This window comes from Equus asinus, chromosome 21 (genome assembly GCF_041296235.1).
Source record: "Equus asinus isolate D_3611 breed Donkey chromosome 21, EquAss-T2T_v2, whole genome shotgun sequence".
NCBI classification, from domain to species: Eukaryota; Metazoa; Chordata; class Mammalia; order Perissodactyla; family Equidae; genus Equus; species Equus asinus.
The window spans coordinates 69,007,860-69,026,148 of record NC_091810.1 but is presented as its reverse complement, the minus strand read 5'-3'; the positions used below and the strand labels follow the sequence as shown (position 1 = coordinate 69,026,148).

The 18,289-nt window shown below is 37.6% G+C and overlaps 1 protein-coding gene across 3 annotated transcripts in view; it reads right to left on the bottom strand.

Annotated features, from left to right (window-relative positions):
* The window catches only part of NGLY1 (N-glycanase 1), a 56,874-nt gene that overhangs the window by 22,303 nt on the left and 16,282 nt on the right, over positions 1 to 18,289 (bottom strand). For all 3 annotated transcript variants that reach the window (XM_014829830.3, XM_044754455.2, XM_044754456.2), the window contains exon 4: positions 12,441 to 12,606. In XM_014829830.3, the coding sequence (XP_014685316.2) occupies positions 12,441 to 12,606 (166 nt within the window). The remainder of the gene's footprint in view (positions 1 to 12,440; positions 12,607 to 18,289) is intronic.

Sequence of the window (18,289 nt, the reverse complement as noted above, 5' to 3'; positions counted from 1 at the left end):
GAAAACTACAGGCCAATATCACTGATGAACATAGATGCAAAAATCCTCAACAAAATTTTGACAAACCGAATACAGCAATACATTAAAAAGATTACACACCATGATCAAGTGGGATTTATACTAGGGACACAGGGATGGTTCAACATCTGCAAGTCAATCAACATGATACACTACATTAACAAAATGAGAAACAAAAACCACATGATCATCTCAACAGATGCAGAGAAAGCGTTCGACAAGATCCAACATCCGTTTATGATAAAAACTCTCAATAAAATGGGTATAGAAGGAAAGTACCTCAACATAATAAAGGCCATATATGACAGACCCACAGCCAACATCATACTCAATGGACAAAAACTGAAAGCCATTCCTCTGAGGACAGGAACAAGACAAGGGTGCACACTTTCACCACTCCTATTCAACATAGTACTGGAGGTGCTGGCCTGAGCAATTCGGCAGGAAAAAGAAATAAAAGGAATCCAAATAGGTAACGAAGAAGTAAAACTCTCGCTGTTTGCAGACGACATGATGTTATATATAGAAAACCCCAAAGAATCCATAGAAAAACTATTAGAAATAATCAACAACTACAGCAAAGTAGCAGGGTATAAAATTAACGTGCATAAATCAGTAGCATTTCTATACACTAACAATGAACTAACAGAGAAAGAACTCAAGAACTCAATCTCATTCACAATCGCAACGAAAAGAATAAAATACCTTGGGATAAACTTAACCAAGGAAGTGAAGGATCTATACAATGAAAACTACAAGACTTTCTTGAAAGAAATTGACGATGACATAAAGAGATGGAAAGACATTCCATGCACATGGATTGGAAGAATAAACATAGTTAAAATGTCCATACTACTACCTAAAGCAATCTACAGATTCAATGCTATCCCAATCAGAATCCCAAGAACATTCTTCACAGAAATTGAACAAAGAATCCTAAAATTCATATGGGGCAACAAAAGACCACGAATTGCTAAAGCAATCCTGAGCAAGAAAAACAAAGTCGGCGGAATCACAATCCCCGATTTCAAAACATACTACAAAGCTACAGTAATCAAAACAGCATGGTACTGGTACAAAAACAGGTCCACAGATCAATGTAACAGAATTGAAAGCCCAGAGATAAAAACACACATCTATGGACAGCTAATCTTCGACAAAGGAGCAGAGGGCCTACAATGGAGAAAAGAAAGTCTCTTCAACAAATGGTGCTGGGAAAACTGGACAGCCACATGCAAAAGATTGAAAATTGACCATTCTTTTTCACCACACACCAAAATAAACTCAAAATGGATCAAAGACCTAAAGATTAGGCCTGAGACAATAAGTCTTTTGGAAGAGAATATAGGCAGTACACTCTTTGACATCAGTTTCAAAAGAATCTTTTCGGACACTATAACTCCTCAGTTGAGGGAAACAATAGAAAGAATAAACAAATGGGACTTCATCAGACTAAAGAGCTTCTTCAAGGCAAGGGAAAACAGGATTGAAACAAAAAAACAGCTCAATAATTGGGAAAAAATATTTACAAGCCACTTATCCGACAAAGGGTTAATCTCCATAATATACAAAGAACTCACACTGCTTAACAAAAAAAACAAACAACCCGATCAAAAGATGGGCAGAGGACATGAACAGACATTTCTCAAAAGAAGATATGAATATGGCCAATAGACACATGAAAAGATGTTCATCATCGCTAATCATCAGGGAAATGCAAATCAAAACTACACTAAGATATCACCTTACACCCGTTAGATTGGCAAAAACATCCAAAACCAAGAGCGACAAATGTTGGAGAGGTTGTGGAGAAAAAGGAACCCTCATACACTGTTGGTGGGAATGCAAACTGGTACAGCCACTATGGAAAACAGTATGGAGATTTCTCAAAAAGTTAAAAATAGAAATACCCTATGACCCAGCCATCCCATTACTGGGTATCTATCCTAAGAACCTGAAATCAGAAATCTCAAGCGTCCGTTGCACCCCTATGTTCATCGCAGCATTATTTACAATAGCCAAGACGTGGAACCAACCTACATGCCCAGAAACTGATGATTGGATAAAGAAGATGTGGTATATATACACAATGGAATACTACTCAGCCATAAAAAAAGACAAAATTGGCCCATTCACAGCAACGTGGATGGACCTCGAGGGTATTATGTTAAGCGAAATAAGCCAGTCAGAGAAAGACGAACTCTATATGATTCCACTCATAGGTGGAAGTTAGTATATTGATAAGGAGATCTGATCGGTGGTTACCAGGGAAAAGGGGGGGTGGGGGGAGGGCACAAAGGGGGAAGTGGTGTACCCACAACATGACTAACAAAAATGTACAACTGAAATCTCACAAGGTTGTAATCTATCATAACATTAAAAAAAAAACAAAAAAACTCAAGAACTCAATCCCATTCACAATCACAACAAAAAGAATAAAATACCTTGGGGTAAATTTAACCAAGGAAGTGAAAGACCCAGACAAGGAAAACTACAAGACTTTCCTGAAAGAAACTGATGATGACATAAAGAGATGGAAAGACATTCCATGCACATGGATTGGAAGAATAACCATAGTTAAAATGTCTATACTACCTAAAGCAATCTACAGATTCAACACTATCCCAATCAGAATCCCAATGACATTCTTTACAGAAATAGAACAAAGAATCCTAAAATTCATGTGGGGCAACAAAAGACCCCAAATTGCTACAGCAATGCTGAGAAAGAACAAAGCTGGAGGCATCACAATCCCTGACTTCAAAGCATACTACAAAGCTACAGTAATCAAAACAGCATGGTAGTGGTACAAAACCAGGTGCACAGATCAACGGAACAGAACTGAAAGCCCAGAAATAAAACCACACATCTATGGACAGCTAATCTTCGACAAAGGAGCTGAGGGCCTACAATGGAGAAAAGAAAGTCTTTTCAACAAATGGTGCTGGGAAAACTGGACAGCCACATGTAAAAGAATGAAAATTGACCATTCTTTTTCACCATTCACCAAAATAAACTCAAAATGGATCAAAGACCTAAAGATTAGACCTGAAACAATAAGTCTCCTAGAAGAGAATATAGGCAGTACACTCTTTGACATCAGTATCAAAAGGATCTGTTTGGACACCATAACTCCTCAGACGAGGGAAACAGAAAAAGAATAAACAAATGGGACTTCATCAGACTAAAGAGCTTCTTCAAGACAAGGGAAAACAGGATTGAAACAAAAAAACAACCCATTAGTTGGGAAAAAATATTTACAAGTTATTTAACAGACAAAGGGTTAACCTCCATAATATATAAAGAATTCACACAGCTCAACAACAAAAAATCAAACAACACAATCAAAAAATGGGCAGGTGACATGAACAGACATTTCTCCAAAGAAGATACACGGATGGCCAATAGACAGATGACAAGATGCTCATCATCACTAGTCATCAGGGAAATGCAAATCAAAACTACACTAAGATATCACCTTACATCTGTTAGAATGGCAAAAATAACCAAAACGAAAAGTGACAAGTGTTGGAGAGGTTGTGGAGAAAAAGGAACCCTCATGCACTGTTGGTGGGAATGCAAACTGGTGCAGCCACTATAGAAAACAGTATGGAGATTTCTCAAAACATTAAAAATAGAACTACCATACGACCCAGCCATCCCATTACTGGGTATCTATCCTAAGAACCTGAAATCAAAAATCTCAAGAGTCCGTTGCACCCCTATGTTCATCGCAACATTATTTACAATAGCCAAGACATGCAAGCAACCTAAGTGCCCATCAACTGATGAATGGATACAGAAGATATGGTATATATATACAATGGAATACTACTCAGCCATAAAAAAAGGATAAAATCGTCCCATTCACAACAATATGGATGGACCTTGAGGGTATTATGTTAAGTAAAATAAGCCAGACAGAGAAAGATGAACTCTGTATGACTCCACTCATAGGTAGAAGTTAAACATACAAAGAGAACTGATTGGTGGTTACCAGGGGAAAGGGGGGCGGGGAGAGGGCACAAAGGTGAAGTGCACCTACAACATGACTAACAATAATGTAGAACAGAAATTTCACAAGGTTGTAAACTATCATAATCTTAATAAAAAGTTAAAAAACAACTCAAGAAAGCAAAATAAATAAATAAATAAATAAATGAATGAATAAATAAAGAGTTGTTACCTAAGGAAGAGGAGGATGACTATTGGCAGGGGGAATTTAGCTTTTCTGTATAACAAGAAAGTTTCTAACAAGAAAGTTTCCATCAAGAAGATATTCATGACTGCTAGACTAAAAATGAACTGTTGGAAAACAAGCACTGCCATCCTCCTTCTCCATTGAGTCCCTAGAGCAGCCAGAGGGATCCTTTTAAACATGCAAGGTAGACTATGTCATTCAAAACCCTCCAATGGGTTTCCATCTCAGAGTACAAAGTCTCTACTCTTGTTCTTTCAGCTGGCCCCCTATGGAAGGCTGAAACAGGGCCCCCACAAGAAACCTACATTCTAACCCCTGGAGCCTTTGAATGTTACTATACGTGGCCAAAAAACAAAAAGGGTCTCTGCAGACATGATGAAGTTAAGGATTTTGAGACAAGGAGATTATCCTGGATTATCTAGGTAGACCCTAAATGCAATCACACATATCCTTAAAAGAGGGAAGTAGAAATTTTACATGCACAGAGAAGGTGATGTGAAGGCAGAGCAGAAAGAGATTTGCAGATGCCGGTCTTGACAACTGGAGTGATGCCGTCACAAGCCAAAGACCGCAGAGAGCCACCAGAAGCTGGAAGAGGCAAGGAAAAGATTCTCCCCCAGAGTCTCCAGAGGGATGTGGCCAAGTTGACACCTTGATTTCAGCAGAGTGACACTGCTTATGGACTTGTGGCTTCGAGAACTGTGAGAGAATAAGTTTCTGTTGTTTTAAGTCACTAGGTTTGTGTAAATTTGTTACAGCAGCCACAAGAAACTAATATACCCCCTTTACCTCTCTGACCTCTTTCTGTTTTCTTCATTCTGCTATAGCCACAATGCCCTCCCTGCCATCCCTTAAACATGCCCAGCTCACTCCCACCCAAGGGAGCTTCTGCAGGTACCAGTGCCCTCTCCCTGAAAATCACTGATTCCCAGAGAAGCCTTTCCAGACAACCCTACAGCAAACAGCATTCTTCCTAGTCACTCTCTGTTCTGGTATCCTAAACTTATGTGTTTTCCTGGCACTTATCACTATCTGCCACATTTGAGTATTTGGGTTTAGTGTGTGTGTGTCTAACCCCACAATAGCAGGGACTTTGTTTTGGTCACTGCTGTATCCCCAAGACCTAAGACTGTGCATGCTGCACAACAGGTGCTCAGTAAATACTTGAATGGATGACGGAAGGACTAAACAAACAAGAAAGCCTCATACTACTCCTTAGGCTCAATACTGTTCACCCAATAGTCATTATGAAGATGGGAAAAGAAGGGAAAGGAAGACAGCACACTTGTACTTCTGTGTTACAATATGTATTTATTCCAGGTACACATCAGCAGCTTTCCAGCTGAAAGTAGGACTATCGCACAGATAGTGAGGCCTAGCTAAGGGTAAGAGTTCCTTGGTTAGGCAATATCCTTAGTTACGGCTCAGGGAAATGAAAGTGGAATCCCCTCTGTATAGGATAAGAGCTCAGAAAGTTCAGAGATGAGGAGTTAAAGGGAGGTTTGACTTAATGCTAAATTCTGTGAAGATAATATTTAGACCATGGGGAGAATATTTTAAAATTATAATCAAGACTTCAAATTAATAAATTTAGCATCTTCAAAAAAAAACATATAAATACATTTCTGGTAACTTTTCAGTGACAAAAATAAAATTAACAGGATCAGGCCTTAACTCCACCCTATGAAACCACAGGCATCAGTGTACAAGAGACAGAATAAGAAGAAAATTGGTAAAAACATAAGTAGAGGTAGCCTCATGCTTAGACACACCTTTAAGACAATATTCTGCTTCCTAGGTCTTCATATTCAATTTAGTAGGCCAACATTATCACTTTTCCAAAATGACAGGGTTCCTCTTCTTCCACGAAGATGTTTCACCTGTATTTGGAACACTGAGTCATGACAAACCTTCAGTCTTCCAAGCCAGAGCTATCAAATCATGCTTCTCTGAGCCTTAACTAATTCCTAATTCTGGAGGTGTCTCAGTGGGGAGGGCTCCAAGGTCCCCACTTCTGCTTCAAACCAGAACACTTTTCCTAGTTCAGAAACCCAGAATAATATTTTGTCTGGGGAGGAAAAAAGATTCCACTGCATGAATGAAAGAAAATCACTGACCTGGACAGAGGATGCCTTGTCGTTATCTCAGTGCCAGACAGTGACTGGGAGACTGCTAGTTACCATAAAATATCCATTGGCCATTTCTTTATTTACAGAATTCCAATCTATTTGGGATGGCAACGCACCAGCTAAAAGACTACAGGTCCCAGCCTCTCTTGCAGCAAAGTGAGTCCAAAGGACTAAGCTTTATGTGAGACTCCAAGGAAGGCTGCTTCAGAAAGAGAACAGGCTTGGCTTAGAGGTATAAACCTTTTTGCTTTTTCTCCCTTTCTTTCTTCCTGATGCCTGGTCTGCAGATGTAATGGCTGGAGCTCTAACAGCCATCTTGGACTAGGAGGTAACCTGGAGGATGGAAACCATGTGTGCCAGAGCCCAAGGATAGAAGGCACCTGGGCCTCTGATGTATTAGAATTTACCACCAGCACCAGACAGCCTACCTCAATAATTTCTTACATGAGAAAATAAACCCTAAGCCGCTGGGTCAAATCATTATTACTCACAGCCCAACCTAACCCTAACTGATACACTGATTATGCCTACCATGCCACTTATTTCACTCTATGTTTAAATTTCCTTCACTTAATACACTACTCTTTCAGTTATCCTACTATTTTGCTAGGACTTTCAGTAATATGGAAATAATTCATATCTCCACTATCCAACAGGGCTGCCACTAACCACTTGTGGTGACTGAGTCCTTGAAATGTGTTGTGTAACTAAAGAACTCAATTTTTAATTATTTAATTTAAATGTAAATACCCACAGGTGGTTCGTGCTACCCTGTTTTCTAGAACCTTTGCAATCCCTCCCCTCCCTCTTGTCTTTTCAATCTCAGCAATCTCATTTACTTGCACAGCTTTACCTGTCACTCTGAAGTGTACTTCAAGGCTTGACCTCTTAACGAGGCTCGAGGACTACGTTTTCACCTGGCAGTCCAGATGATGTCAGCAGGTACCTTAAACCACACTCTTCATTTCCCTTCAAACCCTATCCTATTGACTCCTCTCATCTTCTAGCTGCCTGGATTCAAAACTGGGCAGTCTTTTTTGACATTTTCCTTATGCATATGTAACTCCCAATGATATCAACTGTACTCATCACTGCAAATATCATATATTCTATCACCCCAACAACTCTTTCACCTATCTACTCCCTTGCAGAACAACACCTTGTTCACCCTCTTATTCCTCTTACATGAATTTTATTTCCATTGTGTTTTAACTCTCCTCTCCTTGCACTCTCTTGATTCTTGTTCATCTTACCAGTTATTGCTAAATTAATCTTCCTTAAGCACATCTCTGACGTTACTCACTTACTTAGAGCGTTAATGGTTAACTCTGCTGAATTAAGTAATCAAGAACAGCTGACTTCCCTGAGTATTTTATTTCCTCCTTTCTAAAGGTCACATAACATTTTTGCTGTACGTTCAATCATACTAACACTATAACATTAGCCTTATGACTAAGATATCTGCATCCTTCTATTTCTTTGGTCCTTACTTTCTATTTCAAAACCTTATTAGAAGTATCCTTTGTTTCATTTTACTTCTAATTCTTTTCGGAAAGATTAAAAATATAAAAATAAATTCAGTATACACTGCTCTGCCTGAAATTCAGTATCAACCAAAATACGGTCTCAGCCTACCTGATCTCTCACTATTGTTTTATCCACTTGCTACCCTACACATAGCCAGACTGTATTACTCATTGTTCCCCAGATAGAGTCTGTATTTTTCTTCCTCCACACATGCTGTTCACTACATTTGGAAGAAAATCCCTGATCTCTGCCTTAATATGTCCTTTGGCATCTCAGGTTATAAATACAACTCATCCTTCATGGTCATTAAAAAAGCCCAATCTTTTACTGATTTTCACAATACCATACTACCAACCTGATGTGCTCTTTCTTTCCTACTTAAAAATATAAAAACAGTATAATGGAGTTTTAAGTGTGAAAGCATATAAAGCAGTCCTCCCCTTATCTGCAGTTTCGCTTTCCACAGTTTCAGTTACCAGCACTCAACTGCGGTCTGAAAATATTAAATGGAAAAGTCCAGAAATAACAATTCATAAATTTTAAATTGCTCGTCATTCTGAGTAGCATGATGAAATCTCACGCCATCCTGCTCCATGCCGTCCAGGACGTGCATAATCCCTTTGTCCAGCATATCCACACTGTATACACTACCTGCCCATTAGTCACTTAGTAGCAGTCTCGGTTATTAGATCGACCGTTGTGGTATTGCCATGCTTGTGTTCAAGTAACCCCTATTTTACTTAATGGCCCCAAAGCCAACCTTACTATTAGTTACTGTTGTTAATCTCTTACTGTGACTAATTTATAAGTTAAACTTTATCATAGGAATGTAAATATAGGAAAAAACATAGTATGTATATACGGTTTGGTACTATCTGTGGTTTTAGGCATCCACTGAGGGTCTTGGAACTCATCCCCTGTGGATAAGAGGTGACTACTGTGTATATGAATCTTAAAAGTCATTTTCTGATGTGATGAAGTTATCGATAGCTTATCTTTCCCCTATTTTCCAAACTTTCTATGTAAAACATGTATTACCTTTATAATTAGAGAGAAAAAATGCCAGGGCAAATGTCAGTGCGGACATGGCTAACTGTTTCCCTTGCAGGCTCAGCCAATGACTCACACACACAACACGCTGAGTAAGCACCTGCTGAACAGGCATTTACGTCAGGCATCATATAAAGGACCACACTACTTTGAAGTGGACAGGGCCTTTGTGAACACATATTCACAAGCATTCTTATTTTACAAATAAAAAAACCCTGTTAATCCAAGAAGATGAAGAACTCTCTCAAGGTCTCACAACAAACCGGTAGCTGAATTAAGTCCAGGCCCAGATAAGTCATCAAATAGGAGGAAATGACACCATATATTATTAAAATAAAGACAAAACCACCAAAACAAAAGGGGTAGCAAAATATCTAAATGACATGTGAAAACTGATTAAATGGTTAAAAAAGGAAAAGAGACACATAGCTAATCCCTCAGAAGGACTTCCAGTTTCAGCTCTGACATGTAAAAAGCTTAAGTTGTCATTCCCATCCTTCCAACAATAAAAAGCTGAACAAACCAGAAATCATTGACTTTTCCTGGACCCATCAGAGAAGTGAGTTCACACGGCAAAACACCACCTTGAAATCAGGAGAAACAGACAAATACAGAGAATTTCAGCCAAATGCAGAGAATCACAGCCGAGATTTGCTACACGGAGCAGAAGCCACTGGAGCCATAAGCTTGTAGAAACACTTAAATGGTAATTTTGACAAACTGCTGGAGGCTGAATATGGACTAGTTTGAGAGTGAGAAATGTAATCTTGGGAGGGGTCCCTAACACTTCTGCGGGTTTTGCCTCCAAGAATCCTACCAGGTTCTCATGGTGAAGAACCAAAAAAGATCTCCTCATGGCTCTGGGAAGGAGAGGGGAAGAGTAAGAATTGTAAAGAACACCCAAAATGTTCTCCACAATTAAGGCCTAGTCACAGGGAGAAAGATTTTATCAGAGCCTTACCTGAAGTGGGGAAAGGGCATTTCCCTGACTCCAGCCCCCTCCAGCCTTCCTATCTCACCTATGGGGGGAAAACAGCTAAGGAAGACTTGAGAAGGTCACAGGTCTGCAGTGTATACAGGCCCTCTAAACACTGAGATTTAGTCATGAGATTATAAACTGCTTCCCCTCCTCCATGCCTTAGCACCATACCAACAGGGCTCCAGTATAACAACTGTGGATTACAACTCAAAGTTCTGGGGGATGCAGACTCTATCCAAGGAGAAGTTCTTAAGGAAGATCAAAGACAACAGGGAAGATGACAAGAACACCAGAAGAATCTGAAGCCTCTCACACCTATGGCAAACATTAAACATCGCCCAACTCCTACTTAAGGAACATAAAACCTTACACAAAAGGCTTGTTTACCTCAGTTCCTATTACCCAACACATCACGTCCAACTTTTAATAAAAAATTACACAACATGCTGAAAGGCAAGAAAAAACAGTCTAAAGAGATAGAACAAGCATCAAAACCTCTCAGATATGGCACAGATTTTGGAATTAACAGACAGGGAATTTAAAATAACTATGATTAATATGTTAGGGGCCCTAACGATAAAAGTAGACAACACATAAGAACAGATGGATAATGTAAGCAGAGTGATGGAAACTCTAAAAAAAATTTAAAGGAAATGTTAAAAATCAAAAACACTGTAACAGAAATGAAGAATGCCTTTCATGGGCTCATCAGTAGCCTGGACACAGTCAAGGAAAGAATCAGTGAACTTGAAGATGGGTCAACAGAAACCTCCCAAACCAAAAATCAAAGAGAAAAAAAATAGAATAAAAAAAAAAATCTAAGAACTAGGGGAGACTTTCAAAATGGACCAGAACATCTAAAAACTGTGGAAAACTGAGGCACAGGGATACATGAAGGTTAAAAAGCATACCTTCATTTTGGAAAACCAGAAGGAAAAGAAAGAGAAAAAGGCACAGAAGAAATATTTGAAGTAATAATGGCCAAGGATTTTCCAAAATTAATGAGACACCAAACTACAGATCCAGGAAGCTCAGAAAACACCAACAAGGATGAATACAAAATAAACCTACACCTAGGCATGTTATATTCAAACTGCAAAAAAACAAAAAGAGAAAATCCTGAATGAAGCTGTGAAGAGCAGGTGGGGCTGGAGTTGTGTGTAGGGGAAACCTTACCCATAGAATAATAAGGAGAGAAATTACAACAGATTTCTCACCACAAATAATGCAGGCAAGAGGAGAGTGGAGTGAAACATTTAAAGAGTTTTTGAAAGAAAAAACATCACCAACCTAGCATTCTATATCCCAGTGATATTATCCTTCAAAAGTGAAGGAGAAACAAAGACTTTCTCAAGCAAAGAAAAACTGAGGGAATTTAGCTCTAGGAGACCTAACCTAAAAGAAATATTAAAAGAAGTTCTTCAGGAAGAAGAAAAATGATATAGGTTAGAAAGTTGGATCTACATAAAGGAAGAGCATCAGAGAAGGGAAAATTAAGGTAAAATAAAATGTTTTATTTTTCTTATTTTTACTTGGTACAAAAAAGTAACTGTTTAAGTAATAGCAATGTATCGGGTGACTATACTATATGGATAAATGAAATGAATGACAGCAGTGTCATAAGGGATGGGAGGGAAGAATTGGGACAATTCTGTTAAAAGGTATCTGTACTACATGAAGCAGTATAGTGCTTTTGAAGATGGACTTAGATTAGTTTAAAATGTTTACTGCAAACTAGGGCAACCACCAAAAAGATATTCAACAATCCAGATTAGTTTAAAATGTTTACTGCAAACTAGGGCAACCACCAAAAAAATATTCAACAATCCCTTAGAAAACATAGTATTAAGAGATGACTTAACAGATAAAAAACAGTTACATAAAAATTCAAAGTAAAAATGAAGTTGGAATAATTTAAAATCCAAAGACGATTAATGATAACAACATATAATTCTTGGTTGATGAATGTGGCAGGCATTGTTCTAAGCTGTTTACATATACTATCTCATTATTTGTTAAAATTATCATTCCTATTTTCAAATGAAGAAACTGAGGCATAGAGATTAAATTACTTGCTCAGTGATCCACAGTAAGTGGCAAGCTGAATTTATACCCAGGGAGTTGGCTTCAAAATCCACTCTTAAAAAGTAAATACTGTCTCTCTAGTAACCAAATGAGTCAATGGTCTAATCATATCGATTAACTTTGAACACTGTTTCTGTCAGATTCACATTAAAATTCACTAAAAACGCCATCATATATTCCATGGACTGAAGTTCTACTATACCTGAAAAATTTCACATACCAACGATTAAACTGCAAATACATTTTCAGGTAAAAAAAGTTTTTTAAAAAAATTAACAGATGTGTCCAGGAGGTATATGCAAAAAAATTATACTATCGTTGTACTTCTTAAAAATCCAAATAGAAGTAAATTAGATATTTACAAAGTATACAGCAAAAGACACCATTTAGTCCTTCCCTTTATTTAGCAATGATGTATATTTAGTAATGAATGGTTATGTAAAGCCACTACCTTTATCCAATTTTCTAGCTCTAGATAACTTTTCTTGTGATCTCCTTGTTAGTTCTTGGACTGGAATACAAGCCAATGCTTTCTCCTGGAGAGCAAGGTTCTCATACACCAGCACATGCTGAATGTTGGACCGAAGAACTTTCAGAATGATTGAATCAGCAGTAACCTAATAGAAAAAAAAATGAAATTAGTTTTTCTGCATATGCTACAAAAAAGAATATATAATAAAAAAACACTGGCTCTCATTTCATAAAGAGGAATGTATGGATTCACTGAAATATAGTAATTTATACTCAAAAACTTTACAAAATTACTATTAGGAGATAGCCATGTCTGTGCCACAGTCTAAGATATATCTATTTTTCCCTGTAAATATAACATATTATTGAGAATATATTTAGACAGGGATATGATGAATTCTTGACCTCCAACTTGGATCAAGATAGCGCTCTAAGCAATGCATTTGACAGCCCTTTCCACTTCAAACCCCTGTAAATACAGCAAAGGAAGAGTACTCTTAAAGAGGAAAGACAGATACAAATGGACTAAAGGAAGAAATCATGGCACTATGCCCTCCGGAGAGAGCGGTTACAAAAACTAAAAACGTTCTCAAAATAATTCCAAGAGCAGAGGAGCCACGGGATCCACAGAGCAGGAAGGGGCCTTGGAGCAGGCATGCGGGAGACTGGCTGGGCTGTGCAGCAGAACAGCTATACATTTTGGTGTCCCTCATGTCCCTACCCGCCTCCACTCATTGTCAACAAAGAAGTGTGCCTCTGAGCAGTGAGGAAGGATACTTAGATTCTCAAAAGGAAAGAGAAGTGTCCAAGCTCAGAATGGTTGCTTCTGGCACGGCATGTCCTGCCCCCCTCCAAAGATGCTAGAAACAGATGCAGTATCCACAGATAGGCTAGCAGGAATTCTCAAATTCATACCTATCTACAACAACCCATACTGTTAAGGAGATGCGTTAGAATCAACATTAGAAGAACTAATCCTGTAGCAACAGCAGCAAATACAGAAAAAGACTAAAAGTCTATCTTCAGAGATTCAAGAGTATACTATATTCACAGAAAGACAACTTTGGATCTTGGGAATTAAAAATTTAAACACTGAAATAAAAAAGCACAGATGGTGTCAAACAGAATAAATGTAGCTAAAGAGTGATCAACCAATTAGAAGACTGAGCCAAGACATTTTCTGAGAATGCAGCACAAAAAGAACATAGACACTGAGGATAAATGCAAAAGTTCCCAAATATAGCTAATAGGAAATCTAGAAAGTAGATTAGGAAAAAAAAATGGAAGAAAGAAACTTCTCAAAGAAATAATGGAAACAAATTTCTGAGAGTTAAGAGTCAGTATGAATGGAAAAAAAAAAATAACTGCATACAAGGGTGATATTCCATAACAGGAAGGATAAAAACAAAATTCTAAAAGCCTTCGATAATACCAGAAATCTCATTGGAAACAACAAAGCAAAATCTTTGAAATTCTGAGGGAAAATGACTGGGAACACAGCATTCATATCCAGCCAAACTAATCACATAAAAGAGCAAAATAAATACATTTTCTGATATGTAACAACGCAGAAAGTATATCACTCCCAAATCCAATCTAAAAGAATTATTAGAGAAATTATTGTCCCTCCAAAATATAATACAGGCAAAGTAAATAAACAGAAGACCAGGGAGTAGAACCTGGATAAAAGAAGCAGAGGAGAGATTAAAAAAAAAAAACAAAAACAAAAACCACCAAACAAATAAAACTTAAGTTCTTATTCTTATAAATAAATAATCGTAACTGAAAAACAAAATCTCAAACATTTCCTCATAACAAAGGTGGCAGGGAAGGGAGCAGAAGAAGAGAAAAATCTGAGATTCCAGTCTTGTCATAAGATGCTGGCAGAAAAATATGAAAGGAAATTATTTTCATTAAAAATTTAATGGCAAAAATTAGAAGACTAAAAAGAGGATATTCAAATTCCTAACTTTTAGAGGGGAAATAATGGAAGAAAACGTCATCAATCTACACAAACCAAAAACAGGAAAAAGAGAAAAAAGCAAGAAAGCAACGTCACAGACACACGAAATAAGACGTCAGAAGTAAGTTCAAACATATTAGCAATTACTGTAAATTAAAAGGCAGAGATAGTCAAATTAATTAAAAAAATAAGAGCCATTACCAAATACTTTAATGTCAGGCACTGTATTAAGCACTAGGGATGGATACAAGAGACATGATCACTTTACACTCTAAGGGTTTGGGAAAGGCTTTAAACACAGAATGACAGAACCACCACATTAAGTCAACAGATACTTGACTATATGTGTGTGTATATGTTTTAGATACTGGAAAAATAATGGAGACCAAAATAGACAAGGATAATATCCTCACAGAGTAAGTGGTCTATTGATAAAGAAACAAATACTGATATGACAACATTCATTTACTCGAATACTTAATGAGCCTTTATTATTTGCTAGGTACTAGGGATACTGTGGTAAGTTATACTATTCATCGGTATGATAAGAGTTATAAAGCAAATATAGAGGATAGTAAGACTGTATAACAGGATTCTGAACCTAAAAGAAATGGTATTTGTGGTAAAACATGAAAGATGAGAAGGCAGAAAACAGGGAAGGAAAAAGACCATTCCTGTCAAAAAAGCATACAGGTAGCTGAGGAGTGCGTGTGTATGTGGCTATGCTGAGTATACCGTGAAGGATGAGAGAGAAGATTAGGGTATCTAGAGGAAGGAGAACTAAGGGGAAAACAGTAGAGACAGAAAGCAAAGTATGACGGTGGGTTGGTAAGCAGCTGGATCTTCTCTCTTTCCATTGTAATGGGAAGCTATTAAAAGAGACTTAAGCAAGGGAGTAAAATGATCAGATTTGTGTTTTCAGAATCTCACTCTAGCTGTAGTGTGAAGAAAGCAGAGAAGACCCAATGGGGGGGGTGGGGGGCGACGGCGACTGCATAACCCTGAGAAAGCAGGTGGCTTGAACTAGCGTGGTTACAGTAGTTGTAGAAAAGTGAGTGGATCCGAAAAGAAGTTAGGAAGTAGAATCAGCAAGTCTTGGTGACTGAACTGTGGAGTCAGGCGGCACTTAAGAAAGTAGAAAAATACGTGGGAATGATCCACAGATTTTTGATACGAGCAAACGGGTCAATAGTTGAACCACTTATAGGAAAAAGACCAGGAAATGATCAACTGAGCTAAAAACTACGTATGGTCAAGTAGAAATGAACTGAAAAAAAGTCTATTAAATTTAACAGCATGGAGATTGTTGATGATCTTAGTAAGAAGTTTTCCAATAGTGTTAATAAGGAAAACAAATCCCAAGAGACTTAGTTGTATAAGTGGTGTCTCAAAGTGGGCTAAGTGCACCAAAGGAGTTGTACAAAATGGTCCACTGGAATGTGGACAGAACATATTAGAACTTCTATTTATATTATTTTTTGTTCAAAAAGAGATTAAGTTATAGTAACATTTAATATTTGGATTAACAGAGACTCCCTCTCAGGCTAGAGAAGCTATCTCGAGGGAAGAAAGTATTACAAAGTAGAGGGGTTAAGAGTGGCGTGGCTCACTCCTACTTCTACTCTCACAATGTCACAAAGTTTTGCAGTTCAAATGTGCCTGGTTAAGTGGATTTACAGATTATGTTATGTAGTTTTACCTAAATTAACCCTTAACCTAGCTTATAAAACATTACAAAGACGCCTAAGCACTGAGGCTAATACTAATAACGTAAGTATATGTGACCAAGAAGAAAAAGGCAGGGCTAACGTATCTTCTACTTTTATAGTATAAGCCCTTCAACAGTTATATTTTAATGAAAAAAAATCGGTCTACTGAGATCTGACAAGTTAGCCCCTCAAATTCAAAATTATCAAGACTCTTTAAAACACAGATTTATATTCACATTAATTAAATGACATATTGTTAATATATTTTTAAAGTTAAAAATATTTACTTTTTTAACCTTCTCTTTACATTGTTTTATAACATACATAGTATATTGGCATAATAGTACATGTATATAATTTATAAACAAATACATACCGAGAGGATATGCTCAAAAATATTTTACTAATAGGGCACGTAATTAAAGTATAGAGGTCTGCTAGACAAATACATGAGAAGTAAAAACGCAGTGACGCGCACAGGGGACTCTTCCTGAAACTTGCTGTAAAGAGGGAGTGAGAAATACAAGATATGCAGGATCCAGGGATATTTGTGTGCTGGCTTGTTTCCAAGGTAAGAGAGCCTACAGGAAAGGATCTTAAACATTAATCTGCTTGTGAAAAATGCAGATTCCCAGGGTCCCCCCTCCCTTTCCAGTTGAGCCTGGAGTATGTCCAGGAATCTGCATGTCCAGGCTATTCTGATGCCAATGGTCGAAGCTTAGATGAAAACTGGCCAACAGAAAGGTTTAAATGCCATTGAGAAGAATCCCCAAGAAAAGAAGAGGTTCAAGACTGGGCACAGTCCATGTGAGATCCCACAGTGAAGAGAGGAGAAGAGACACAGGCCCAGAGGAGGAACAGGCCTTTATTAAGAGCAGACACTTCTCCATTAGCAGAACGGATGAGTGCAACAGATGACTGAAGAAACCTGACGGAGATCTGGTGATGAGAAATCCAGGTATTCACAACAGGGAGGAACACGCTCCCTTACCAGAACTGACAGTGAAGCATAAAAACATGAAATGTCTCCATTTTTATTTGAAAGAATTCTTATGAAAATGAGGCACTTACAGTGGTATCCTTTTTGTTCTTAAATGCAGATTTTCATTTACTGAGAGGGTAAGAACTCATCCAGAGAATTTTTATTTTCACTGTAATATTTTCTAATCTGGAAATTACCTCATTCATTGTGGTTTTTAATGGAACTCAAATGATCCTGAACAATAAAGTTTATTTTCTTGCCTTATTTCTTTATATATTCATTGGCACAACTCCAAGAAAACTAAATCATAAAAATAGAAGTTTGCTGATTGCATGGCGATTACAGCAGCTGGGTAACCACGTACGTAAGGCAGCAGTTAATTGCTTGAGAGAGTTTAAAGTTATTTGGAGTATAAACGGAAGTTTAAAATGTGAAATCTGTTTTAGATCAAAAATAGTTTTTTCTTCACTAATCATACTTGGATTCCAAATTGGTTTTTTGTGGTTTTTTTTTTAAGATTTTATTTTTTCCTTTTTCTCCTCAAAGCCCCCTGGTACATAGTTGTGTGTTTTTAGTTGCGGGTCCTTCCAGGTGTGGCACGTGGGATGCCGCCTCAACGTAGCCTGATGAGCGGTGCCGTGTCCGCGCCCAGGATCTGAACCAGTGAAATACTGGGCCGCCAAAGCGGAGCTCATGAACTTAGCCACTTGGCCAAGGGGATGGCCCCTATTTTAGTTTCTAATGTGAGATATATCTAAGACTCTTTATAAGAAAAAAGTACAATGTGTACATTTTGTCAAATCATGTGATATAATCAGTGGAAGCTGGATTAGCAAATTCTCTTCTTTAGTAAAGAACCAAAGCTTCCCAAGCCCACTAGCCCTCTTTCTACCTTTATGCAACCTTTTGCTCTTGTGGCTTTTAAATTTAGAACCTAGAAAATTAAAAACACAAGTTCTTTTTAATAAATTTTTAATAATAGTTTTAATCAATTTGTGACTTCAGTAAACACTTCTTACAAGAAGCCTGTCTTTCTATTTATAAAAGTACTAAATGTTGTTGCAAAAAAAACCTTCAGGAAATACTGAATGGTAAAAATAATATAAAATCAGCTATAACTTCATTACTCAGAGGAAATTTTGGCTAAGACATCTGTGTATAGCTTTCCAGACCTT